The sequence below is a fragment of the Megalops cyprinoides genome, chromosome 8 (assembly GCF_013368585.1).
Source record: "Megalops cyprinoides isolate fMegCyp1 chromosome 8, fMegCyp1.pri, whole genome shotgun sequence".
Lineage (NCBI taxonomy): Eukaryota > Metazoa > Chordata > Actinopteri > Elopiformes > Megalopidae > Megalops > Megalops cyprinoides.
This window is the reverse complement of record NC_050590.1, coordinates 39391926-39419614: the sequence shown is the minus strand read 5'-3', so window position 1 is coordinate 39419614 and position 27689 is coordinate 39391926. Positions and strand designations below refer to the sequence as shown.

The 27689-nt window shown below is 42.1% G+C and overlaps 1 protein-coding gene across 1 annotated transcript; it reads left to right on the top strand.

Annotated features, from left to right (window-relative positions):
• The first annotated feature begins 1186 nt into the window (after positions 1-1186).
• epx (eosinophil peroxidase) lies at positions 1187-26086 on the top strand. The gene is made up of 14 exons (XM_036534698.1): positions 1187-1365; positions 1864-1996; positions 2526-2655; positions 2915-3121; positions 3231-3597; positions 4089-4249; positions 7201-7459; positions 7764-7934; positions 8475-8712; positions 9117-9328; positions 15724-15888; positions 16047-16130; positions 17574-17679; positions 25984-26086. The coding sequence occupies exons 1-14, from the start codon at positions 1326-1328 to the stop codon at positions 26084-26086; spliced, it is 2376 nt and encodes a 791-aa protein (XP_036390591.1). The 5' UTR covers positions 1187-1325.
• Positions 26087-27689: the final 1603 nt, after the last annotated feature.

Sequence of the window (27689 nt, the reverse complement as noted above, 5' to 3'; positions counted from 1 at the left end):
ACTGTATCTTACTAGCTTGTGGTTAACATTCTAATATAAGTGTAAAATCACGTTTCAGTGTCACTTTTACTATATTGTATGTGTATCATTGTGTCCTGTTGTTTTAAATAGGCGAGAATCTGGGGTCAGGATTCCTACAGGAAGCCCTGAAGAGGGCCATTCAGCTCACTGATGCAGCATACACACACACTGGGGAGAGGTGAGATGCAGAAAGGATCCTTACTCATCTCACTCATAACATGTTTGTTCATGCTTGTTCACAAATAACAGTAAGGAAGTAATAATGTAATATATGTAATAATTTTGCAGTAATACTGTAATAACATACTGACAGAATAATAACCTATTACATGTTAGGGTAATATTCAGTGGGTAATACTTTTTTGAGAAAATAATAATTTGACAATGTAATAATAACTCTAAAATAAACCAACCAAAACAAATGTATGGAGAAAATCTGCCAAACAAAAACTATCAGCATTCTCTTTCGCTTGTCCCTAATAATAACAGCTAATACTCAATAATAACTAACTAAACTAAAATGTCTTGCAATAGGCTGTCTTTCATATAACAACTTGCAAGTTACTGTTAGTCAGCATATACATATGTTTTTATAGCATGTTTAGCAAATTGTTTTAGAAAATCACAAACTACATCAGTGCATTTTTACTATTTCAAATTTCAAATACCAACACATCACAGTCAGTTGTTTCAGTGTTGTTGGACCATTTTTATGTTGCAAAATAGAAAAAAAAACTTGATTTCCTACAAAGTTTTTTTAAAATAGAAGACAAAATCATCATTGTTTAAAAATGATGTAATTAAAGTTCATTTTGGGATACATTTCCAAGACTTATGTCAGTTAATATTATTATATTATCTAAATAAAAGTGTTATAGTTACCAGATAATGTAATAACTACCTGACAGCATATGGAGTTACCTAACATCAGTAAAGTTATGTTGTCTGAAATGTTTTTTACAGTAGCAAACATTTTGTCAAGGATTGTTATATTAGTGGAAAGTTATTACATTATGATGAGTTATTATGGTATCACTTGCAACATCTATGTAAACTCATCTATGCAACATCATGGAAACTCCTGAATGTGGGGGTTCAATAGGTTCACATATTCTTTCTGCGCACCTATGAAATCAGACACATTTCACCAAGAGCATCTCCTTCCTAGAGTGAAGATTTCCCTGTCCGAAGGTTCTCTCAGGCCAAGTGACCTGCTGGCCCGGTTCAAACTCACTGGGCCCAGAACCAAAACCCATATTTTGGCTGCAGAAATCCTGGACAACACCGTGGAGCTGATCCGAGAGATGGTTTATGCGCACACTATGACCCAGCCCAACTTTACTGGTATCCAAGATATAGGGAAACATGTCACCGTGATGCTGGAAACTGGATTTGAAATTGAGGTCAATATTTGATACATGATACATGAGGACCAGCATCACTACATTTCAGATGTAGAGCAGATTCTGGGATCTTCTGTTTGTAATGTTTATGTCATAAATTTAGGCTGAGCTCGTCCATGTTGGTACAGGTGAAGACTGACTGAAAGCTCTCTGGAAGAAGCCATTTTTATCGTGATATGTGCTGTTAGTTATCTGTGTTTTACGTACTGGTTTATGTGGCAATTGCTGGTTGGCCAGTAGAACCAGTATGTGTCTCACTGTGGGTGCCAGAGCTGTGTGCTGCCTCACTGTGTCCCTGTCCCTGAGCTTTGTCATTGTGGTTCTGTCTCTGTGCGGCATCACTGTGCCTTGTGCTGCCTCACTGTGTCTCTGTTCCTGTGCTGCATGCTACCTCACTGTGTCTCTGTCCCTGTACTGTCTCAATGTGTCTCTGTCCCAGAGCTGCTGACTGCAGAGGACATGGAATCACTGCTACAGGCATCTGGTTGCTCCTCTGAGCTGTTGCTTCCTCTGTGTGGGACAGGCTGTTTGTCTGAGCGCTACCGTACCATCAATGGAGAGTGCAACAACAGGTCTGTGCCACCACACACACACAAACAAACACACACACACACACACACACACACACACACACACACACACACGTATAAAGGCTATGCACACACCTCCTTAGGGAAAGATGGTATTCTTTAGCTGTTTATTTTCTTCTATTTAACACTGCAGATACTTATGTACACTTATGTGAACACTTATGTCAGGTGATCACCACCCCTTACACTTACACATCAATTTCACCCATTTTTTGCCTTCATCCCCCAATCCCCAAATTTAACAGAAGTTGATGTTCATATATGCATATGTCAAGGTGTTGTGGAAATAAGTGCGTGAGAGTGTCATTAAAAATCTGCACATATGGACACTATCCCTCTCAAACCTTTTCGAAACTTAAAATATATATAATAAATTTGAGTGTGATGATGGTGGATATAGCATGTTGAGGTTTAGGTGACTTAGATGATGTTGCATATAGTGTTGGGGGTTTTGGTGAGTGTGGATGATGTTGGGTATAGTATTGGGGTTTCCTGTGCCTGCAACCTTTAGAAAGAACCCTTTGTGGGGAGCGGCCAACACTCCCTACACCCGCTGGCTCCCCCCAGAGTATGAGGATGGTCACACCACCCCCCGTGGCTGGGACCCTCTACACACCTATAACAACTTCACTCTGCCCCCGGTAAGAGACCACACCATTGTGTTCTTTCATCAGTAGTGACATCACTGTACTGAAAGCCCATGCATAATATAATAAAGGAGCCCTCCACAGGCAGTGTAACTGCAGCTTCCAAGTGCAGATTCATTATGTAAATGCTGTTATCAAAAAGACATAACAGTAGTAGTAGACACGGCACTACCATCAGCACTAGAAGTATTAACAGTGGAGTCAGTAATGGTATATGTTGCACCAGTAGAATGACTGTCCCTGTCTTCCCCAGGTACGCTCTGTGTCTCAGGTTGTACTCTACACTCACAATGAAGACATCTCCATGGATACATCCTTGTCTCACCTGCTAGTAGAGTGGGGGCAGTGGCTGGACCATGACCTGGCCCTGACCCCCCAGAGCCCCAGCACCACATCCTTCAACACGGGGGCAGATTGCACGCACACCTGCAGCAGGGACACGCCCTGCTTTCCCATACAGGTTTTTCCTATGGGTCCTTGTCTCGGATCCCTCACTGTGTCTCCTGATCCTTGTCTTCTTTTTCTGTCTCTAAGTCTTAGTTCCCTCTACATGTCTCTCTCTCACTTAGATCCCTGTCTCTGATCCTCGTGCTGATACTCAGAGCTGCATGCCCTTCTTCCGTTCAGCCCCAAGCTGTATTGTCAGGGCTTTACCATGGCACCACAGGGAGCAGCTCAATGCCATCACTTCATTTGTGGATGCCAGCATGGTGTATGGAAGCTCTGCCTCCCTGTCCTTTGCTCTACGCAATCACTCCTCCCCTCTTGGCCTGCTGGCCCAAAACCTGCAGTACTCAGATGCCGGAATGGCCCTCATGCCCTTCTCAGCCCACCTGCCCCCACACATTGATCCCTGTGGGCCACGGCGAGGAAACCACTCCTCACACCCGAAAACTCCCAGTGAGCAGGCCAACATTACCTTCTGTTTCCAGGCAGGTATGCAATAATTCTTAACTAGTTCACTTTAACAGGGGAGATGTCCACTCTGCAGATTTATACCTCATTAAATAAGCTAGGACACCAGTGAACTCTATTCTCTGCAGTAAGTGCCATGGAATCTTTAATGACCACAGAGAGTCAGGACCTTGGTTTAATGTTTCATCCAAAACACGGCATCTGCTACACAGGGTGCCCATCACTGCACTGGAGTATTTGTCTCCTCTTTGGGCCAGACTGAAGGCTGTACCCTGCTGGCCCACCAACAGCACTTCCAGCACCAACCTGGTTTTCCAAGATGGACTCCCATCCAAGTACTAACAAAGCACTTAGCACTTAGCGCTTAGCTTCATCTTCAGACAGGAAAGAGTTGCAGGGTGGTACAGCTGCTGGCAACATGGCTTGTGTATACGACAGAGAATTGCTGGCAGGTTGGTGGGATTTTTACACGGGTTTCTATGCTAACAGCCACCCCTCTTTGTGTCATACAGGGGACTCGCGGGCCAATGAGCACTTGGGAATGATTGCACTGCACACTCTGTTTCTGCGGGAGCACAACCGATTGGCCCATGAGTTACACCACATTAACCCACACTGGGGCCCAGAGGCGCTGTACCAAGAGGCCCGAAAGATCTTGGGAGCCATGCACCAGGTGCCCTCACTCATGCACACCATACCAGCCTCATGCAGCACAGCACAGCCTCTCCTCCTGACAAAAATAATTCTGGTTTCGTCCCATCCAGATCCATCTTGGTGTTCTTATTTAACATACTATGCAAGATGTTCACACACTTATCTTCAGTCTGAAATATAGCTGTTTTTTCATTGATAGGTAGGGTCATATTGGAACTGTGAATGAATAGTTGTTAAGGAGGATCATTTACAATATTTATAGTGCTAACAAGTCAAACTTTCAGAAGGTATTTAAATTACAGCATACTCATGTTATGCAAATAAGCATTTCTCAGTCCCCAGCTGTGTTTGAAAAAAATATGATTCATTTTTTTTTCATTAAAAGGGTTTCAGCCACATCCAGACAGTGCTATGAACTGTTTCTCCTGTGCTTGTCAATTAGGACAGCTACACTGTCCCTCTTCAGTTAAGAGAACTGCACTATTTCAATCCAATGAAATGCATATACTTCACATAAAATGAGAAATGTTCAGTGACTTTAAAGGGGACACACAAAATGTGATTTCCTGTGTTTTGCATGGTGTTTGCATACTGATACATAATATGACAATATGACATCTGTGGTTACTGCTGTTGTACTATGGTTGCCATTAAAAATAAATCTCCCTCTTTTACAAGGGCTTCAGGATTAGCCCCCATTTGTATGAACTGGCCTTCATTTTAATATATCAATCAAGTTTTATCTATCATTTGCATATCCCTGCCCCACCATGGTGCCTGCAATCACTTGGTGAACCCAGAAAGGCCCTCAGTTTGGCTGTACTTTAGCTATACACTTTGCTAGCCTAACCTAGCCAACGGTGAGTAGTAAAGCAGGCCATGTAAAAGGTTCTGTAGCTAGCTGCCATGCAGCAAACAAGTCTTTGCACAGCCCTTTGAAAGATGAAGCAACCCACATCATGTGGCTAGAATTTATTTCTAGCAAGAATAAAAGTCAGTGCCCACACTTATGTGTGTTCAGTGCATTTCTTGGCTGATTGCCTTGAGAACCAGGTACAACTGAATGCTGCATTTGCTGGAAATTTGATTCTGAAACAAGGAGCAATGCCAGCAGTACAGGACCCAACTACATGCAATTTGTAAGTAACTATCTAGCAACAGTATTATTAATTATTGTTCATAACTATTCAGTTTCAACTTTGTGTAGCATAACTTTGTATAGTGCAACATCATGGCTTACTAAGCAGCTAAGTAATGGCTTACCAAGCGGAGAAGTATTCAACAACTGCACAAAGACATTCTTTCATGAGAAATGTTTCCAAGCCATAACAGTACTGCGCAAAGCTTGCACATCACTTGCCCTTGGGATGAATGAGTTCAACGAGTCAGTGGAACTCACAGATCACTAGTGTTACAATAGTGGCAGTGAGGACAGAACAGTTGTGCAAACTTAGCTTGTGTCTGGGTCGTAGGGATAGTAAACAATAGCTAAACTTATGTTGTTATGGTAGCTGGTAGCTTGCTAGCCCAACTAGTAATATTTCTGTTTCATGTAGCTTGCTAACCTAATTAACATTAGACAGCTAAACCCTTCCTTATCCTGAGCCATCTTTTGATTAAGCCAGCTTGCTGAGACAGCTGTGCAATTTTGTTCACATTTTGAGAGTCGTAGGGGGCTGGTCAAGTACTGTGAGCCAAGCAGGGCATTGGTCCATTAATTTAAATAACAGATGTGCTATTCTTATTCTTATTCTTATTGAAAATGGCTTGTCCATTTTTAGGACAGGGTGGAAGACCAGGAAAAAATGTAAAATATGAAATGGTATTTTTATTCTATCTCATTTTTTATTTATTTTTTATTTTTATTTCCTCAATCATGCTAATACTGTTTACATTATTTGTACTCTTCAGACCCCTGAGTGACTCAGTCAGCAATATGCTTGTCTTGAGTGCAGGCCTGAGGTCCTGTGGCCTGAGTCACAGCCAACCTGATCACAGCTGTGTCACCAGCTGACAATAAACAGAGGGCCACAGCAGTGGAACAAATTAGCTTAGTGCAGCCAGGGATAGAGGAAGTTGGACAGTCTCCCCTCATCACACTGCTCTCAACACCATGTAACTCATCAAGCACCTACAAGTTTACGGGGTGACATCAGTGGAGTAATGCCTAGCCTCCAATTAGTGCCAACTTCACAGTAGTGCACTGTACATTGGCATAGGGATGTTTCAGAAGATTGGTTGTACACTGCACTCCAACACTAGTGCAGAGGTGTTCACTTCATCACACTATACAATTGATAGTTCTGTAACAGAGCTGCATAAAGGAGAAAAAAGCATTAAAAACTATTTGTACTAAGCACTTATGTATGTACAAATGCTTATTGAAATGCCAAAGCTGGTGGTTCATAGTCATATGGTATGGATATAAAAGGTTGGATTTTTCTTTCATATTTGTAAAATCCTATTGAAAAATCTGAAAACCTAATGAACTACATGCATTTAAGTAATACTGAAATGTAACTATTGGTGGCCTTGTTATTGGGCCCTTCCATTTAATAGAAGTTATAGTTCACATTTTTACCACCCCTGTACAATTTATATATAAATGCATTATGAACAGCCGATTAGCATAGTTATGGGCCACTAAGAAGTTCTGATGTTCCTGTCTATCTCAGTCCCTTAAAGGACAAGGGTGAATTTAATTTCAAATATGGAAAAACTTGAAAATTGGTATACAGTTGTGAAGACCCGCTTATGCCATTCATGTAGAAGATTTTTGAATTTTTCTCATCTGCCACCCCTGTAAACTGTATAGCTTCCTTCCTCATCTCTTTTACTCCATTACTCATTGCATGAAAAGGTACGCTGTTGCTTCTGATGCATTGCAGCATTTGAGGGGGGCCAAAGCCCTAGTATAAGTACAATGTGTAGATTCTGACACAAGGGTCTATCTCTTCCATGTGTGCCCAGGTCCTGACATGGGAGTGGTACCTGCCTCGAATCCTGGGGGAGACCGGCTACTTCGACCTCTTCCCACCTTACAGGGGCTATCATCCTGAGGTGGACCCCAGTATAGCCAATGCCTTTTCGGCAGCAGCTTTCCGCTTTGCCCATGTGACTGTGCAGCCCCAAGTTTCTCGTCTGGGCCCTGGCTACAGACCCAGCCCCCAGCACCCCACCCTGCCCCTTCATCACTCCCTGTTTGCCTCCTGGAGGGTCGTGCAGGAAGGTGAGAGGTGTTCAGACTTACATTAACAGCCTCACAAACAGCCCAGGCAGAGAACCAACCACTACCTTTACATGTACAAGTAAATTGAAAACATAACTGTACCAAACTCCTGTTGGCTCCTTGCATACAACTGAAGCATCCAACCTCTTTCTGTTCTCTGCAGCTTTCCAGTTTCACTCCCTCTTTCCTGTCATTCTCCTACCTCTCCTCCTTGCTGCTTTCTTATGGCCATCATATCCTTCCTTTAACTTAAGTTTGCAGTCTGTTCCCTCTCCTCATTCTTTTCCATCCCTCCCTCTCACAGGTGGCATTGACCCAGTGCTGCGGGGCATGCTGTTCTCCCCTGCCAAGCTGCAGATGGCAGGTCAGATGATGGTGGAGGAGTTGACAGAGAGACTATTCCAGGCACAGGGAGGTCTGCCGCTGGACCTAGGAGCACTTAACCTGCAGCGGGGTCGGGACCATGGCCTTCCTGGTACTGTCACTTTTTACCTTTCAGAGAATGCTGCTCCCTACCAACCACTGATACTACTCCAGGCAGTCCATCTGCATCATGTCCTCACTCTGCCAATTAAATTACGTGGGAACATGATATGACAGCTGTCAGGTTCTGTGGCATGGTAACCACCAAGCCATAGTTCTTTGTAGAATGCAGTAGGCTGCTTAGATGTACAGGTGGTTTTTGATAGGATTCTGAGGAGATCTACATATAGGCCAGGAAGTGTTTCCTGTAACTGCATGTTCTGAGCAAACATCGCTTTGCCAATTCATGGACGGTTACGTTAGCATTCATGTTTTGTGGATGCATTAATATAATCATCACTATATTCTAATTTTTTTTTTTTGTCATCACACAAAAAATAGATTTGTTTTCAACTGATACACATTTCTTTTAATGTTATTAGGTTGCCATTAGACTATTATAACATTGTGAGGCCATTCAGCACTCTGGTCTGACTGATAATTGACAAATCTATTGTCAACCTGCTTTCTGTGCTCCCTTCTCCTCCCCCAGGTTATAGTGCATGGCGGCAGCTGTGTGGTCTCTCTGTCCCCGTCACTGTGGCAGATTTAACAAGTGTGCTGGGAAACCACGCCCTCGCACGCCAGTTGTTGCAGCTTTATGGGACCCCACAGAATATAGACCTGTGGGTGGGGGCCATTTCAGAGCCACCCCTCCCTGGAGGGAGAGTGGGGGCCCTCCTAGGCTGTCTGATTGCCAAACAGTTCCGTGCTCTTCGAGACGGGGACAGGTGAGAGTGATGGAGCTGGCACTAGCTCCACCTGGCAGACCATGGGTAGATTTCAGAGGGCTGACTGATTCAAGATCAGTGATCAACAAGTAAACAGTTTTAGTATATGAGGTCCAGGCAGAAAAGAGCAGTGTAGGATGCAGTTAATTTTCAGTCAGAAATGACGACAGGACAAACACTGTAACTCTCCTAACTAACAAGCATAGGTGAAACAATGTAGCTCTCCTGTACGAAGAACACAGGAGAAACAGTGTAGCTCTCCTAATTAACGAGCAGAGGAGAATCAGTATAGCTCTTCTCACTGATGACCACAGGAGAAACAATATAGCTCTTCTCCTAGAGGTGCTGGTGTGTTATGTGTGCAGAGTGTTAGTGAGTCATGTGAGGGTTCTGTCTCCTGCCAGGTTCTGGTGGGAAAAGGACGGGGTGTTCAGTGATGCCCAAAGAGCCCAGCTGCGCAAGGTGTCCCTGTCCCGCATCATTTGCGATAACACTCACATCACCCATGTACCTGCTGACCCCTTCTCCCGCACCACCCAGGCAGCATACATGCTGCCCTGCACACATCCACTCATACCACACCTCAACCTCTCTGCCTGGAGAGAACGAGACACAGGTGAGTACTGGGGGGGAGAGGATGGGAGCAATGGAGATGGAGTGAGGGAGGCGAGAGGGAAGGAGAGATAGAGGGAGGAATAGACAAAACATTATAGTTATACATCAAAAACAAAACAAAAAAAATCAAAACAAATTGAAATATATATATCAAAATCCATTAATTACCCCATTACAGAAAAACAATTGTCTGATAAAACTTCAGGCTCTACAATGCAAAAGGCATGTGAGCCAGATGGCATCCTTAATGAGATGCTCAAAAACACAAACAGCAAAGTTTGACAATACTAAAACTGCTCAGCTTGGTTCTGAGTGTGGTTTACTTTCATGACATCTGGAACAAAGGTCTTATAATGCCCAGATTCATGAGTGCAGACAAATTCAGCCCTAATAACTACTGAGGCATCTGTGTAAGCAATAGTCCTGGCAAGGTATTTTGTAGCATCATGAACTCTAGACTGATGAACTTCCCTTACTGAATGTAATGTCTTGAGTAAAAGTCACCCTACACTACCTAATTGATAAACATGTCAACAGAAAAGAAAATCTTTGCCTGTCGTGTGTGTAAGTACAGTGCCGTCCACAGGTAGATTTGTTCATTTTATTTGTTCAACTTTTACCGACAGTAATGCGTAAATCGCTTTTAATGTGAAACATGATCTCACAGGAAGTGATGGTGCAGTTTCATGACCTCTCACCCAAGGACAGCTACAGTAAACAGGAAATGTCTTGCTTCTTGTTCTATACGTCCAAAGAAGACGGACGTATCCCTCTCGTTTCCCGAAGGCCGCACCACGCGGACGGGACACGGACAGCCGAGCTAATGGCCCTGTCATGGCTTTGATTCTCCAAGCTAGCGACGAATTGCTAGTGGAGCTCAACAAAGGAAGAGCCGAGGTTCAGCGCCAGCGATCAGAGCAGTGCGAACTTACCAGCCGGAGACAAAGGTGCGACTGGATCCACCTCAACATGTCTCCCAGAAAGAAACCCTCGTCAGCACCGGAACCGAACCGACCGAACTAGACCAGCCCTGGCTCCCTGACAACGGAACCGCCAGCGAAGCCACCCACGGAACCAAAAGATTTGGACCTCATTTCAGGAGCTACAGCAGGCTGTAGTGTAACTGTTAGCTGCATTTATGAATGTTTGTACATCCGTGTGTTTCAGATCATTACGAGGAATGTAGCTAGCTATGTTTCGTTGATTCTAGCTGATATGTCACACACTATTCACCGCGCAGCATTAGTTAAGATACCACAGAGAAACATAGGGTCTTCGCATGCATATCCTCTTGCTCTCCCGGTACCTCCTTTTAATCCGCACTGAATAACCCCGCAGTTATCAATCGTCCGAACATATCCTGTACCAGACAGACGTTATGTTCACTAACACATGCACATAGACAACTCAAACTCGCCGCCACACGCATGTTCCTTTGTTCTCTTTGAACACGTGTGTTCAGCGAGCACGCGTACATACGTAACCGAAAGGTTGCAGGTTCGATCCCCGCTTGGCCGCTGCTGCTGTACCCTTGGGCAAGGTACTTAACCCACAATTGCCTCAGTAAATATCCAGCTGTATAAATGGATAACATTGTAAAACAACTGTAACCTATGTAAGTCGCTTTGGATAAAAGCTTTTGCTAAATGAATAAATGTAAATGTAATACGTGCACGTGCACACACGCACGACTCAGAACAAAGGAGCACACACCCTATGACGCGCTCATACACACTCGCGCAAGACATTCGCTCAACCCTACATAAAGTGTAAATACATACACATTCGCTTCACTCATTGTACATACATGTCTTTATTTGTGCATGGCTACTATGATACCCCAATAAATGCATTATTTTTCCAAGGCTGTCTGTTGTAAAGTTACCTGTAGAATGAATATTGCCAACCTCTGCTGATCAGAGTTCTAAATGCCTTCACCTCTTAGTTGAATCATCAGTGTTATTTGTTTACTTAGCTAAATTGATAATATTGTGATTGAAATTAATAGTTTAGTGTATTTTATGAGACTGATATACGAAACAAAACTGAGACTGATATTTTATTTTAACCACTATGGTAGATGCCATATTCAGTATGGCGCCTCCGTGTGTTTAATTTAATTGCCCCAACATAGTTGGTGCCCTCTCTGAGGAAGACTGACAGCACCAACATAGTTGGTGCCCCATGTGAGGATCAGCACTGTTGGCTGTTATTCATAAGCATGTGATATTAATACCATAAAACCTGAAAACCTCAAAGTTCTGAAATCCGGCAATTCCCTGACCTGCCGCCAGGTCCTGGCACTTCACTGCCTTAAGCCTGCCACAGGAGCAGCATTCCAATTGTGCTTACAAAAGTGCACCTTGGTGATCATTTTTTAATTAATTTCAATCATTTTAGCTCACAAGCTATTAAGAGATCAGTTTATTGATAACCATCACTCCTTTGCTAACACTCATTAAACCTTAATAGTGTTACCAGTCAGAACTTGCTATTGCTGTCACCCAGTCCAGTTAAGCCTCCTCCACAGAAACTGGAAGAGTTTTGGTCCAGTGCTTGAATACCACGATATTCAGCACTAGTTAAGACATTCGAGTTAACCGTGTTAACTCAACTGCTTCTTTAATTGAGCCACAGCGTGCTACCAGCCCTGTGAAGCTAACTGAAGCCATAGAGCTTTATATCTAGCTGGAACTGCCATGTGTTACAGCCTGAGTAAACCCTTGAGTAAAGTTTTGTACCACCAAGCTGTTACTACCTCGTTTCAGCTTGGGTGAATTGAAAAGCATTGTACCGCTTAGCTGTTACTGCCCTGCATCTCAGCTTGCGTGAGCCCAAGAAGCTTTGTAATGCTTAGCTGTTAGCACTACTACGTAGTCTAACTCGTACCTGAAACTGATGAGATATACATGCAGCAAAGTTGTTATTGTTCCCGCAATTCAGATTGCATTATTCTTATTTGTCAAACTAAACACTGCTGTAACCAAAGCCACAAAGTGGTGCTGTAGCTTCCCTGTACTACAGTTAGGAATACTTCAAAGAGTGCAGAAAATCCACTCTGTTTAGGTTGGGCTAGCACACTGACCCAGCTATACTGCAAGGTGTTTGCTGCTGCAACACCATAGTTAACGCTATAGGTAGTGCTCACTGAGTAACCGTATTCAGTTGTATTACCCTCCATTTTAAGCACAACAATGGAGAGCCTTTGTAGAGGAGTTCATGTCTGCCTTAGCCTAACTCCTGGCTATCTTGAGTTCATCAACAAGTTGAGCCTTAGTGAGTGCGAGAAAGAAATTAGCCTCCCTACTTAATGAAAAGTGTGTGCTGAAGACTAACAGCACCAACATGTGGATTTCCAAAAGGCTTTTGATTCCATTTGGTATGAAGGTTTGTTCTTTAAACTTACTGAAAGTAGTGTAGGGGGAAACACATTTTACATTATAAAATCAATGTACACAAACAACAAATGTGCAATTAAAGTTGGAGACAGAATACTTCAGTCAAGGGCATGGGTGTTAAACAGGGCTAGTTTGTCACTGACCCTCCATATTTTGAATAGTTTGGCTGTATTGAATTACTTGGATTACATATCATGTACTCACCACTAGTGACTTGGTAAAAAATATGTAGCAGCTAATGTCTAAGTACATATGGTAACCAAATACTTGCATGGTTATTTCCTTTATTCTACTGAGGACTATATATTTTGCTATTTGAGTAAAATTTTCATTAGGTGGCCCAGTGGTGAGTACAAATTGTGTGAAGTAACCCAATGTAGCTAAAGTATCATAGCATGTATTGAATCAAAGCACTTAAAATCCAGGGCTGAGTTTAATACAGAGATAATTTTCCCATCTTTTGTGGCTTTTGCCAGCATTAAAGCTGAACTTAAAAGTAGTTTTTGTCAATGATTATCAGATGTTTCTACCTGGATAGTGATTTGACCTTTGATATGACAAAGTTAACAACAACAGTGCTACAAGTTGCAGTGAGAGCAGGCCTACAACAAGGTTGATCTTATTTAGTGTATGTGGAGGTAACTAGTTTTAAGAAATTTGTAAATTTACTGGATTTAGCCAGTCTCTCCAGAGAAGACTGAAATAAAACTTGGTTTTATCTGTATTCTGCATCTGTTCTCTGAAAATCATCATGTAAGAGGTTTTAGATGTTCAAAATGGCATCTTGCTTTCTTGGGTAATTGGACTAATGTGATTTAGCTAGTCAACCTAGCTGGTCTACCTTATGCAGATAAGTAGCCTAGTCAAGGATACATACAAGCTTTTGTTATATGTGAATCAAGGCTGCTTACATTGTCTTAGCAAAGTAGCTATGTAAAGTGGGGGGACCTGTTGGTTCAGGGTCCATGGAGTTGACCAGGTGGCTCTTGCTGCGTTGCCTGGGTATACAGGAGAATACTCGGGGAGGGGGCTTAATTGTTGTTTTCCCAGGAAAAATAGTGGTGTAGGCAGGGCAATTAGGGCCTAGTGAGTCACACTGGTGCTGTGAGTGGACATGGGTGTAGGGTGGGGTGGTGCAGCCCAAGGAGATGGTGGAGGAAGCTGGGGGTCTGCATGTGACAGAACGGCAGCTACTCTTGGTTGTTTGGTGGATACTGTGGGGCCTCAGGCTGCAAAATATTAGCATGTTACTATACAATAATAACAATAATGTCAATAATATTTCGTTCTTTTTCATTTGTCTCTGCATTTTGATACTCAGTTCAATGGACTGTGGCAAAATGCAAAGGCTTTAATAAAGAGAAAACAGGACTATTGGTGTGGGTTATATTATTTTAGCTAGTCAATTCACTCAGAAGGTGTGAGCTCGAAAGCCAATCCATCATGCCTTACTTGCATCAAACTAGTTGTTGTAATTTAATACACGAGTCTGGTTTACACTGATGTATTTATGAATCAAAAATGGTTAATCTGTGTTAGCCAGATAGCTCTTCATCTAAATTGGAGTTGTGCAGGAGAGGGAATATTAGAACAGCTGCACTGTAATGAAGCCATACTACAATGTAGCATGAGCTACCCAGCAAGCAGCATATATGTCAAAATCGTTAGCTAGAAAGAATTGTTTAATGGAACACCAGGAGCTAGTAATTTTTAGTTAAATTCGATGTTGTGAAGTCATCCTACTCCTAATCCTACCCTTGACTGGCCAGCTCTCAGGCAAATCCTGGATTATGTAGTCCAAGCACAGTATGACCATACCAGGAAAGATGCATATGCATACTGATAAATGGTAAGTGCCTATACTCTTTATTACAATAGGTGCATTGAGAGCAACATTAATAGTATGCACTAATTTGTTATAGTGAAATGATCATTACAATTGTAATAAAATGCACAGTTTACAAGGGACAGAGTTTATTAGCAAAATTATTGTGCAATTTAATTTTTGCCTTCATCAGTGAAAAAAACATTACCATGTGGTCATTCCTTTCACTCAGTCCTTCAAGGTCTTTGTTGGCTATTCGCATTGACCCAGTCATGTAAAAAGATCTCAGCTAAACTTCATTTTGGAGTCATGTCAAGACAAAAGGCACGTGTCCTGTATTGTAATATTTATTACGAATAAAACCAAGTGGAAAATATCTATTTGAACGTAATTTGATGGGAAATGTACAAGTTCCAGTCCACTTGTCACCATATTAGCTGCTTCAAGTCCTGCAGCTTCCGTTCAGTTGTATTGTTATTTAACTACTGCTATAATAAACTAGAGCTAAAATAAGCAAAAAAGACAAATAGACTGCAATACCAAAATTCAGACAAACTGCAATGTTATTTGGCCCATGAGAATACTTCATGACAGACCTCACCATATTGACTGAAAGAAGGAAGAGAAAAACCTTAACAATGTACAAACTGAGTGAGTACAGCCAGGCCATAGATAAGGGCTGCCACAGCCAGGCCTGGCTGCCCAAAGAGGAGAAGCTGTTTTCTCAGTGCAACAAAGGAGTGGGACTGTACTTTTTCACCCAGTGCAGAAATATGATTTGAGTTAAATCGATCAAAACAAAAAACCGATATCCAACCTGACATTCAAAATCTTCAAGAAATCCAGTTGATACCCTATACCCTACACAAGATGCCTCATACAGACCTATATACCCATATACACACATACAGAGTTCATGTTATGTTACTCTATCTTGAACGTGTATAATGTTTTTTTCTGTTTTTGTTCATGCTTACGATAAGAGATTACAATACAAGAACAAACTTGTCTTGCCAGTAAAGCAGTCTGAACTGAGTTGCAATGAAAGTAGAGAAAAAGAGGGAGGGATAGATGCAGGATGTGGGGAGGTAGGTAGCAGGTCATAGTTGGAAATGTTTAGAAATAGATGAGAGCTGGGATTGCAGGCAGCAGATCTTCCCTCGTCTCTTTCAGATCCCAAGTGTGGATCAGTCCCCAGACTGAAGTCTGGCTTTTCTCTGCTCTGTGGTTCCACTCTACTGTACAGCTGTCACCATGGCTACCACCTCAATGGCCCCTCCTCCATCAAATGTGACCACATCAGCAATCAGTGGAGCCCTGCTCCTCCCTCCTGCCAAGGTACATACCCCCTAAAATTGCCTTAAGACCAATGCCATTGCATCCATGTTCTGTGCTATGTGCACTGCAGATGTATACATTGGTAAATGAAGAAAGCAGCATTAAAGGCAATGGGATACAGTATGCCTACCTCTCTACTCAATCCTGTTCTCTTGCAGATATAAATGAGTGTGCAAACAAGCCTTCCCCTTGTCCAGAAAATATGGAGTGTCTTAACACACCTGGCTCATACATCTGCACAGGTAAGGGTAAACCCCTCCCATAACTAGACCACACAAAGAGTGAGGGTAAATGGATGCCTATCTGACCAAGTTTGTTCCTCAACTGGCTCCCCACAAGGCTGTGTGCTCTCACCGCTACTATACATCCTCTACACAAATATGTGTCAGAGCAGGTGGGAGAATAGGACCATCATTACGTACGCCGATGACTCAGTCATTGTCAGTCAGCTTCATGACAATGAAACTGGCCATGGTCCAGTCTTCGATGACTTTGTCAAGTGGTGTGAGGAGTCTTACCTTCAGTTGAATATATCTAAGACAAAAGACATGATCATTGATTTTAGGAAAAATGCCCATGCACAGGAGATCACATCCATTAAGGGTCAGACTGTTGAATGTGTACAATCTCATAAATATCTAGGCACAATTATTGACTCTAAACTGACCTTTGAAGTGAATTGTGAAGCAGTGTGTAAGAAGGGGAACCAGCGCCTATTCTGTCTGAGAAAATTGAATCGTTTCCATATTGACAAGTCCATGATGACCTTATTTTATCATGCTTTTATTGAATCAGTTTTATCTTTTTCTCTGGTGTCATGGTTTGGAAAAAACAAAAACTCACTCAATCAAATAGTTAAGTGGTCTAGCAGGCTGATTGGTGAGTCACAAGCTAATTTGGAGGTCCTGTATGTCAGGCATCTAAAGCAAATAACAAACTCAGTTTTAAGTGACGCCTCCCACCCCCTACACACAGCATCAGCTCCTTCCTTCTGGTCACAGGTTTTTAGTTCCAAGTTGTAGAACAAAACGATACAAAAACAGTTTTGTTCCAGCAGCCATCACACAGAAGAATAAGTCATAGTATAATTGTTCATAGTATAATTGTTAATTTTTTTCCCGTTTTATTTCATTTATTTATTTTAATTGATTGAACTCTTTTATTGACTGTTTTGTTGTCTTTTAGTACACTTTTAAATGTCTTAAGAAAGAATGGACCCCTGAGAACTTTTATGTTATGTTTTATGTTTTATGTTTTATGTGTTATGGTCTTTGTTGCCTGTAGAGCAAGTGTGAAGATGAATGATATATGTCAAGTGTCTGTCTGTTACTACATGTGTGTACATGAATTAGGACTCTTTACTGCAAACCAAATCTGCCTCTGGATACAAATAAAGTAACCTGAACCTGAACCTGAACATTTACACTACCCACTAACTCAATCACACAGGTACCACATAGTATTTACTTAATTTACAATCACTGCACATCTTTGAATCTGTAATATCTATAAGCCATTCATACTCGGAGTACAGATTTGTATAGTCACCAAAAACACTGGCCATTAGCTGTGAGTAGATGCACATTTGTTTGTCACCTGTGTAAATACATGCCTGGGCAATCTGTTCCTGTGTCGGTGGTACACCTTCCTCTCTGCCCACCCCCATTTCTGGTGGTGTGTTTCAGAGTCCCACCGCCCTGCTTCAGGATTGGTGGGTTCAGTGGTGCCTGCAGCCATGGCAGCAGTTGGGGGTGTGGCTATGATGGTGCTGATGATCATATGCTATCAAAGGTAAGCTCCTTCCAACAGATAGAAAATGATTTTTTACTTGAATTTTGAATATTTTTACATCTCTAAAACATGCATAACCAGTGTGTATGTAAACAAAACAGAAACAATAAGCAATTCTTCTCTGTGATGTTGAAGTCATATAAGAGGTCATAGTACCTAGCAAAAGCACTTTTATATTTCACAGGGCTAAACGAATTCAGATTACTAATAAAATCAACATTTGCATAGACGTAATGGGCAATAAACAACAGATACTTTATTACCTCATAAGAACAATAAAATGATACAAAAGCTTAGAGTTTCACAGAGGTGCACTCACATCCATAAACTTATGCAAGTGCTTGGCAAAACAGAATAATGTAAAATTGGGGAAGAATACTTTCACACTACTATTGTGCACCCAAGTGAAATTGCCTGTGAGCAGTGACATTTCGACCATTTCATTTTTGTCAGGTAAGAGTGCTTACATGTGAACACCTGTGTATATAGAGAGAGAGTGGCACCAACACCATCACTGATCAGAGACATCCTCCTTATGCCATCAGAGTTACTCATAGGTGCCCACTGAGTCGAGAGCAAAGTGATGAGGAAACCTTGGCTAACCTACCCACCCTTATTCAAGGCAGAATGAAGCCAATCTGTTCCACTGATGTGAACCCCTGGTCATTGTTGGCAAATGACACAGCTAATTTTGGGCTTAGTAGTATACTTTACATTATGCTTTTTCATTGCATTTGTAGATTTTCCAGAGCAACTTACTTAAGAGTAGTAAAGTTACCAGAGCAACTGAAAATTCTGTTGGTTCAGTAAAAAAGTAAAAAGCTTGGCACCTGACTGTGTAAAGGAAATGCTTCAACCGTATAAACCACCACTTAGGAGAGAGAGCAATCAGCCAATGATGGACTCTTGTTTGTTCCAGAAGTCTGTTTTAAGAGCGGGTGGCAGGCCACTTTTAGTCAAGTGAAGTCAAGAGAGCTTTATTGTCAGCCCATCCATATACAAGTATACAGTAGGGTTGAAATAATGTTTCCCCGGGACCCATGGTGCTACATTCAGACAGTGAAAGACAACATAAGGTGCAAAGCATAAAATCAATAAATAACAAGACAATAGGTACAATAAATACATAACAGTAAATAGACAGAATAACAGTGGCGGCAGTGTAGCATAGTGGTTAAGGAGCAGGACTTGTAACCAAAAGGTTGTTGGTTCCATTCCCCACAGGGGTACTGCTGCTGTACCCTTGGGCAAGGTATTTAACCCACATTTGCCTCAGTAAATATCCAGCTGTATAAATGGATAACAATGTAAAGACCTGTAACTGATGTAAGTTGCTCTGAATAAGAGCATCTGCTAAATGCCAATAATGTAATGTAATGTAACAAGACAATAAATGGACAAAGTGGCAGGCAGAAGTGTGCAAGTAGCAATTGTAAACAAAATTACAGGGCTGGGAGGGGTCTGTGGCAATGCTAATTGCATGCTGGATGCAGTGTTTATTGAAGAGTTTGTTCATTTGTTGGGAGAGGTACCCTGATGATCCACTCAGCTGTCCCCACCATCCAGTGTAGGGACTTGCTGTCAGTGATTCCTGAACCAGACGGTGATGAGGATGAGGCTGCAGAGGATGCTCTCTACAGTCCCTTGGTCGAAGGTGGTGAGGACTGGAGGAGGGAGGCTTGCTTTCTTCAGCCTCTGCAGAAAGTGGAGACGTTGCTGGGCTTTTTGGTTATGGTGGTGTTGAGCATCCAGATGAGGTCCTTTGCTATGTGCACTCCCAGGAACTGCCGTTGATGTTCAGAGGAATGTGAATAGCAGGGCTCTTCCTGAAGCCAGCAACCATCTCTTTAGTTTTCTCAACATTAAGAGACAGATTGTTGTCATGACACCAATCCACCAGCAGACTGACCTCTGCTCTGTATGTGCACTCATTGTTGTTACTGATGAGCACCACCACTGTTGTGTCATCTGCAAACTTGATGATGTGGTTAGAGCTGTACTGGGTAGCGGTACAGTCATGTGTCAGCAGAGTGAACAACAGTGGGCTGAGCACACAGCCCTGGGGGGGTGCCGGTACTCAGCTTCATGACCCTGGAGGTGTCCTTCCTTATACTGACAGGCTGAGGACTATCAGTCAGGAAGTCCATTATGTTATTACAGAGGGGTGCTCTACCTACCAGCCTCTGTGGAATTATTGTATTGAATGCTGAGCTAAAGTCTATGAACAGCATTCTGGCATGATTGTCCTTTCTCTTCTGGTGAGAAAGAGTAAGGTGGAGGGCAGTAGATATTGCATCATCAGTAGTTCATTTGGAGCTGTAGGCAAACTGCAGTGGGTCTAGTTGATCTGGGAGATGGGCCTTCATATGCCTCAGTATCAGCCTCGAAACAGTTTGTGATAATGGGCATGAGTGCTACAGGCTGGTAGTTGTTGAGGCAGGACACGGTTGATTTTGTAGGCACTAGGATAAGTATGGTTGTTTTGAGGTAAGCAGATACTGTCACTGAGCTCAGGGAAATGTTGAAAATGTCCATGAGAATGCCTGCTGTCTGATCAGTGCATTCTCTGAGCAACCGACCAGGTATGTTGTCTGGTCCAGCAGCTTTACGTCGGTTGACTCTGCGTAGAGTATTCCTTACATCAGCTGTGGATAGGCAGAGGACCTGGTCGTTGGGAGGAGGGGTGGTCTTCCTCGCGAGTTCCTTGTTCTGTGCCTCAAACTGTGCATAGAAGTGATTTAGCGAATCCAGGAATGAGGCCTCACCGCAACAAGCCTGATGTGTTGGTTTGTATTCCCTGCCACATGCACCATGTGTCCTTGGAGTCCATAAAGTTGCTGTGGATTTTCCCTGCATAGGTGTGCTTTGCCTTCCTGATGGCCCAGGACAGTTTGGCTCTGGTTGTGCTGAGAGCCTCCCTGTGTCCAGACTTAAAGGCAACATCCTTGGGTTTCACCACAGCATGCCCCTTCACAGAGAACCAGGGTTTGCTTGGCTGGTGACAGTTTTGGAGACAGTAACATCCTCAATGCACTTGCTAATGTACAGTAGGCAGTCACTGAGCCTGTGTACTCCTCCAGGTCGACTGAGCTGCCATAGGGATACGCTCATGCAGCCACGTCTCAGTGAAAGTGAGAGTACAGCAGTGTCTCATCTCCTTTGGAGAGGTCAAAAGCAGCCTTATGTAGTCTAGTTTATTGTCGATGGAGCGGACGTTGGAGAGGAAAACAGACGGGAGAGCCGGTCGGCTAGGATTAGCTTTTAGCCTAGCATGAATACTGGCTTGCTGGCCGCGCTTCTGCTTCCTCATGTGCCGCTTGTGGGTGGTCACTGTTGTCCGGCAATGCCGTGGTCTTGCGGTCCGGTGTCCAGAGCATGCTGAAGCAGCACAGTTGGTCCAATGTGACTCCATTTGGTTGAATTCGGCAGTGATTGCCAATGTTGGTTAAGGTCTGACAGTCTTATACATGTCTTCCAGAGGTAGTCTATAGGCAGCTTGCAGAAATAATTAAATTCCTATAAAAGAGCACCAGGTATAGGACCCGGAGTGGCACACACACAGATTTTATCAGAGACTCCTCCTCAGTTTAAGCGGTGAAGCATATGCTGATAATTCTGTTGGACAATCTAACTAAGTGAGCCTGTGTGGGACACAAAGCTCAATGTATTGCAGAGGGTCACCCCAAGGCTCTTGACAGTTTGGGAGGCTATAATGTCCTCCAGGTTAATGGTGAGGACTTGGAAGGGACAGGATTTAGCAGGGATGTGGAGGAGCTCAGTCTTAGACAAGTTGAGTCTCAGGCGGTGTAAAACATCAATGACAAAGAATCAGCTAGACAACCTAAGTTGCAGCACAAGAAACAGTGGGGTGTCATCTGCATCACAGTGATACAATGAATGAGTCATTCAATCAGAATTAAATTCACAATCAGTTTCCGGGGTGCATTAGTCAGTAGTTTCCAATAGTTTTGTTTCTCCGTTTTTAATAGCTGCTCATCCACTCATTATCTGAGAAAGGTATTTAATGGGCACATCCACGCTGAAGTTGAAGTCTCATCATCTTCCGCAGAGAGCCCTTCGCTCCCAAAATGCCGGGCTTCTCACCATTCCAAGAGTGGGCAAAACTACTGTAGGCGGTAGAGCCTTTTCCTATCAAGCCCCTCTCCTGTGGAACAGCTTACCCTCCGAGATTCGGGGAACAGACTCTCTCTCCACCTTTAAGTCTAGGCTCAAAACATATCTATATAGTAAATCCTTCAGCTGAGGGACATGGCCTGGTGCTGGCATGGATCATAGAGTCTCTGGTGGACTAAGTGGTCATTGCTTTCATGGACCCTGTGCCGTGATCTGGTGTTGACTGTCTTAGGGTCGCCCTCATGACTATGCCGGTCCCTTGCCTCCCGTCCCCTAGGTATGCTGCCATAATGTTAGCCTGCCGGGGTCTTTCCTTGTTGCACACCTTTTTCTCTGCCCCTCCTCTCCTGCCTCTCTGTTCTACATCCCTGCCATTCTTATCATCCACTAACCACTGTTTTCTGTTTGCTTCCTATTCCCTGCTCCGGGCTCCTGTCCGGAGCTGTAGCCCAAGCGTCTCATCTCGTTTTCCAGTCCTGCTACCTCGCTGCCCTGCCCATCAAAGCCAACTGCATTCCAAGACCCGGACATCCTAGGAGACATTCTTATAATCACTCTACTGTTAACTGCTATTGTTAGTCAATAACAAATGTACATTGCATAATTTTGTGTCTAACTCTATCTGCCCAGTGCTGGCCAGAAGCAGATGGGCCCCCCCCATGAGCCCGGTTCTGCTCAAGGTTTCTTCCTGATAGGGAGTTTTTCCTTGCCACTGTTGCCTTGTTGGCTTGCTCTCAGGGGGTCTCAGGCCTGGGAACAATGTAAAGCTGCTTTGTGACAACTTGTGTTGTAAAAAGCGCTATACAAATAAAAATGAATTGAATTGAATTGAATTGAATCATAGGAAATAGGGCTTTTGCGGTGAAGGAATTTCCCCTGCTATGATTTAGGATGGCTCAACACTACGATATGCAGCATTACTGCCTTTTTTTTTTTTTTTTTTTTGCAAATTACTTCATTTATCCCGATTTTAGTGCAATGTAAGTAAGCTTTATTGTTAGACTATTCTTAGGTATATTGTTGCTTTTTAATTGACAAAGATGACAGTTTTAAAACAAATTAAATACCATAAAACCTCCTACGAGGTGCTTATTTGCTTTAATTACTTTACTGCCGTTTATTGGAGACTTTGTGATAATGAGACCTGCATTTATTTCACGTAAAGCCCTCAGGCTTCTGCAAGTGATTGGTAGCTGAACTGACCAGGAAGATTCACCATGTTTTTTTTCTCAAGTAACCTACTTAACAAACATTATACGGCGCTCTTTGGTAGCAACTCAAATAAGAATCACTAATAAAGTAAGTTAAACATTGTCATTGCAACCTACGATGGGAGAACACAGTCTGTAAGAATAGCAGTATCACGGAATTTAGGCTACCACGATCCGAAAGAGCTTGTTTTGTTAGTATATGTTTAATCTAATTAGTGAACAGATGAACACACATAAGGCAAATTGAATTCACTAAAACAACCTCATTTAGCCTAATGTAAAAAATTACATTACATAAAGTATATTTGTTGGTGTTATTTTGTTTTTTAACCACAAAAAATAAGTAGGACTACTGTAAGCATTTTAACCCACTGCTCTTTCATTTCATAGTCACTAAAAATAAACATAATTTTCCCCGGCATTTATTTAAGGCAGGCGTTTATGTCACTGAAAGGGTCGTGCATACCGGCGATTATAAGAGGCCTGCATTTATTGGGGGCTCTGCTATTATTGGAAGTTTTACGGTACTTGTTTATTTATAAATGCAGAACACAGAAGGGCAATGAGGCACAATAAGAACACAAGGTAGGCTACATGCCTTTTCTCCTTTATGAAAATAAAAGGATTAAGCCTAGCCTATAGCCTAGGCTAGATATAAGTTGTCAAATGAAAATAAGTAAAGCAAATTGTTTAGGCTAAATCTTTTAAATGCAAATCTATGGAGCCCCTAAAGGGACATGAGCAAAAAAATTAGGGGATATGAGAGTTGGGGCAGGTGCGAATTTGTGGTCTCGGCCTTGTACGTTTGACATGGTCATGTCTGGATGGTGGTGTCCTTTTTTGTGTAACATTTTGTGTCATTTTGCTGGATGCCCTTTGTGCTTGACTTCTGGACTTGTGCTGGTTAAAAGGATCTTCTGGATGTGACCAATGGAAATGTAATGCTATGCAGTGCCTTGCAAAAGTATTTTTATTTTTGCTAAGTAACAAAATGTAAATGTAACTAGAAAAGTGCATTTCCTGAAGAAAATGCAAAGTGTGATTGCGACCCGGCAGCGAAAACTTGCTAACGTATATGAGACAATCATTAGGATGTGGCTAAGTGGTTGCTAGGTGGTTGCCAGGGCATTACTAGGTGGTTGCTAGGCTGTTGCTAGGTGGTTGCACAGGTATATAAGGTGATTGCTAGGTGGTTGCCAGGGCGTTACTAGGTGGTTGCTAGGCTGTTGCTAGGTGGTTGCAAAGGTACGTAAGGTGGTTGCTAGGGTGTTGCTAAGTGGTTGCTAACCTGTTGTTAGGTGGTTGCTAGAGTAAACAATATGGTCACTGAGGCATTGCTAGGGTGTTGCTGGGTGGTTCCTAGGGTGTTGCTAGGTGATTGCTAGGTGGTTGCTAGGGTGTTGCTAGGCGGTTGCTAGGGTAAACAATATGGTTGTTGGGCGTTGCTAGGGTGTTGCTGGGTGGTTGCCAAAGTGTTGCTAAGTGGTTGCTAGGGTGTTGCTAGGCGGTTGCTAAGGTGTTGCTTAGAGGTTGCTAGGCGGTTGCTATGGTACACAATATGGTTGCTAGGGACACACCCACCTTTGGTGAGTGCTGGGTCACATGATCCAAAGCAGCATATCAGGTTCCGTGGCTATTGGTCAAATGCTGACTGAGTGGTAAGACTTTGAAAAATGAATGCCCTATATGCACGGCTGCGCATGACGTATTTCGGGTGAAATCTCAGGTTGCTTGGTTCCTTCCGCCGACCGTAGAATGCTACAGGAATGCCGGTTATTGTTGTTTATTGTTGTTTATTTATGTTACTTCGATTTGTGTGCATACGTTTACCTAATATCATAATGACATCTAAACGTCATTTAGTGTCATTTCAAAGATGGCAGGACAGCTCTTCTAGCCACCACTGCTGTGTGTGTTGTATGTACAGCATCTGCTAAATGTTACTCTGTGTTTGACACTGCTGCAGTAATGTTTTATAAATGATGTTTAAAAAGAAGTAAAGATGACAGGACAGTTTCAAACATAGAACATGAATGGATAGAAGAATAGCTGAGTAAGTGAAATATTTTCTGCTTTTGCAGCCATCACGTAAGGTAAAACTACTAATGTCATAATTAATCTTCAAATTGTAAAATAAACTCCCGTTTGTTTACAGTATTACAGACCAACTAGAAAGCCTGCCAATTTCCACTTAGCTATCCTCAACTATCCTGTAACTGCATTACCACTATTTCAGCCATCGTGAATAGCATTGCCTCTGTGGTTATCGAAACTTAAGTGTGGTAACATTAGAAGAGTAAGAACTCAGAACATGTTCAAAAGAACTTTGAACGTGACATTTAATTTACTACTCCTACTCTCAGCTGGTGTGGCGTCTCTGCTTTCTTCATAGAGCGGTAGCAGTTGGCGGTGCATTTACACATAACAAACAGCAATTAAGAAAAATAGAAAAGAGTTGAAGCTAAACTAATTTTTTAAAAAAATGCTGGATATATAAATAAAATATAAAATGTATATGTTTGCTCAATCTATAAAACAAGATATAAAACAGTACGGTAGGTAAACTTAATAGCAGCAGACATATTGCACATCAGGATATTGCATGTTTACTGTAATTGCAGTGGCCCTATGTTCAAGTAGTGCAATCTGAGATGTAAACATATGTGCAGTGTACTATAAATGTAACTGCAATTATTAAGTACTAAGGTGAGGTAGGTCCCAAACAGTCAGTGTCAGTGTTTGGCAGTGTTCAGTTCTCGTATGGCTCTGGGGTGGAAGCTGTAAAGAGTCTGATACTGACTGAGGTATGTCTCCCAGGCATGCAGCATAGTGCAACAGCATTGACTGAGGGAGCACAAGACGTTTTTTGGAGTTACTGTAATGCAGGTCCATTTCCACTAATGTTTAATTTCATTATGGATCTAAAGAGATGAGACCTATTTACCTTTCTTTCTGCCAGATTCATCTGTAAGAGACCCAAGCCCATTATTGCTGGATGTTGCCAAAGAAAAGGCCAATGGGAAGGCAAGGATCATGCCCGCAAAGAAGGGACCACACAGTGAAAACAGACTGGATACACTGAAAGATTTTACCACATACTGAAAATGCACCAGTTACAGATGTAGAGGCGTACCTTCTCGTTCAAAGTTATGTTACTGAAACAAGGTGACTCATCACCTCAATGATATGGGAATTTTATGTTGGTCAGTTAGGAGGTATAGGATACTGAAGAGAGGGTTTTGCCTTTGTCCTTATCTTTCCTATTTGTAACTTGTCGACTTGTTTTAAAGTAATTTTCCTAAATCGGATACAATATTAGATTTTTATCTTGTATGTTATGTAATACATTAGTTGTTTTTCCTTTATATGTTTATGGAGAGACATTAAATTTGTAGAATGTCGTTCAGTCATTAATGAAAATATGTAGATGTGTATTGCAGATCTGTTATTCTGTTTGTTGTTTTTATGCATATTTTAAAATTTGTCCAACCAAAATAAAAAACAAAAACTTTCCAAGTTTCATGAATAGCACAATGTAGACTCATGCTGATCTCTCTTTACATCAGGTATACAGCCATGCTTTGTGTATCAAGGCTATGTGACCGTTACAGGATCTTTGAAACACACATTAATGTATTATGTTCATAATAAAGCAAGAGAAATCTGTTTTTTACTTTTCAGTACTGAAACAAATCTTTTTGAAAAAGGGTGAAAACTGCTGGCCAAGAAGAGTTTTCATCATTATTGTTCTGGGAGAGAGTGACAAATTACTAGCCTGTAGGCTTCTTCTATCATTATTGTGTTGGTAAGCAGTAGTAAGTTAACAGTTAGGAAAGGCTAGAAAATCATATGTTCCCTCTCTTTTTAATAGATTGTTCTTCAATCATTAACTAAGCTGATAAATTCAGGATCTCCAGTTTGTTTAAGTGCTAATGACTTCATTACATTTAACAACAACAGAGGACAGACATCGTTGTTCTTCAATTGCTCAGTTTATGCAATGACTTATGTACTCAGGCTACTTTTTGACTGTAACTCTAACTTTGACTGTAAATGCCAACAACCTGATCAGTAAAGCCAAATGAAGTCAGTCACAGAAAAAGAAAGAGAGGGCTCAGACCTTTAAAGCACACTACAGCCCACCCACAGTGCTCTGCTGACCTACCACCCAGAAATACACCTGACACAAACATTCCAGGCATTTCTGTGCTTAGTAAACAGCAGGGTGACTAATAGGCTGGACCTGTAAACCTTGTACAACTAGGGCACCAAACAGGAGCCTCCCAACAACACCATACACATTCATTCAATGGGTGCTAAAGGAAGGGGTCACTACAATGTATAGAAATACATAAATAATGTCTAAGGTAAGAGTTGCTACAATATATACATAGAAAAATAGACATATTCATTAGAATTCTAATGGTTTCATTGATTTCGTGCCATCGTCTTACTGTATTACATGTTGAGTCATTCCTTCTTTGTGATTTTGAGTACAATATGCAGCTCTGATTTCAGTTTTTCAGTTTTACTATAAGTGGAGCTCACCGTATTTGATTATACAGTGGACTCCATTTTTAAGACTCACAATCCATTTTATTCTTAAAAGCAAAGTAATTAATGAATTGATAAAATAGAGTTTTGTTTTATATTTTCTGCTATTTA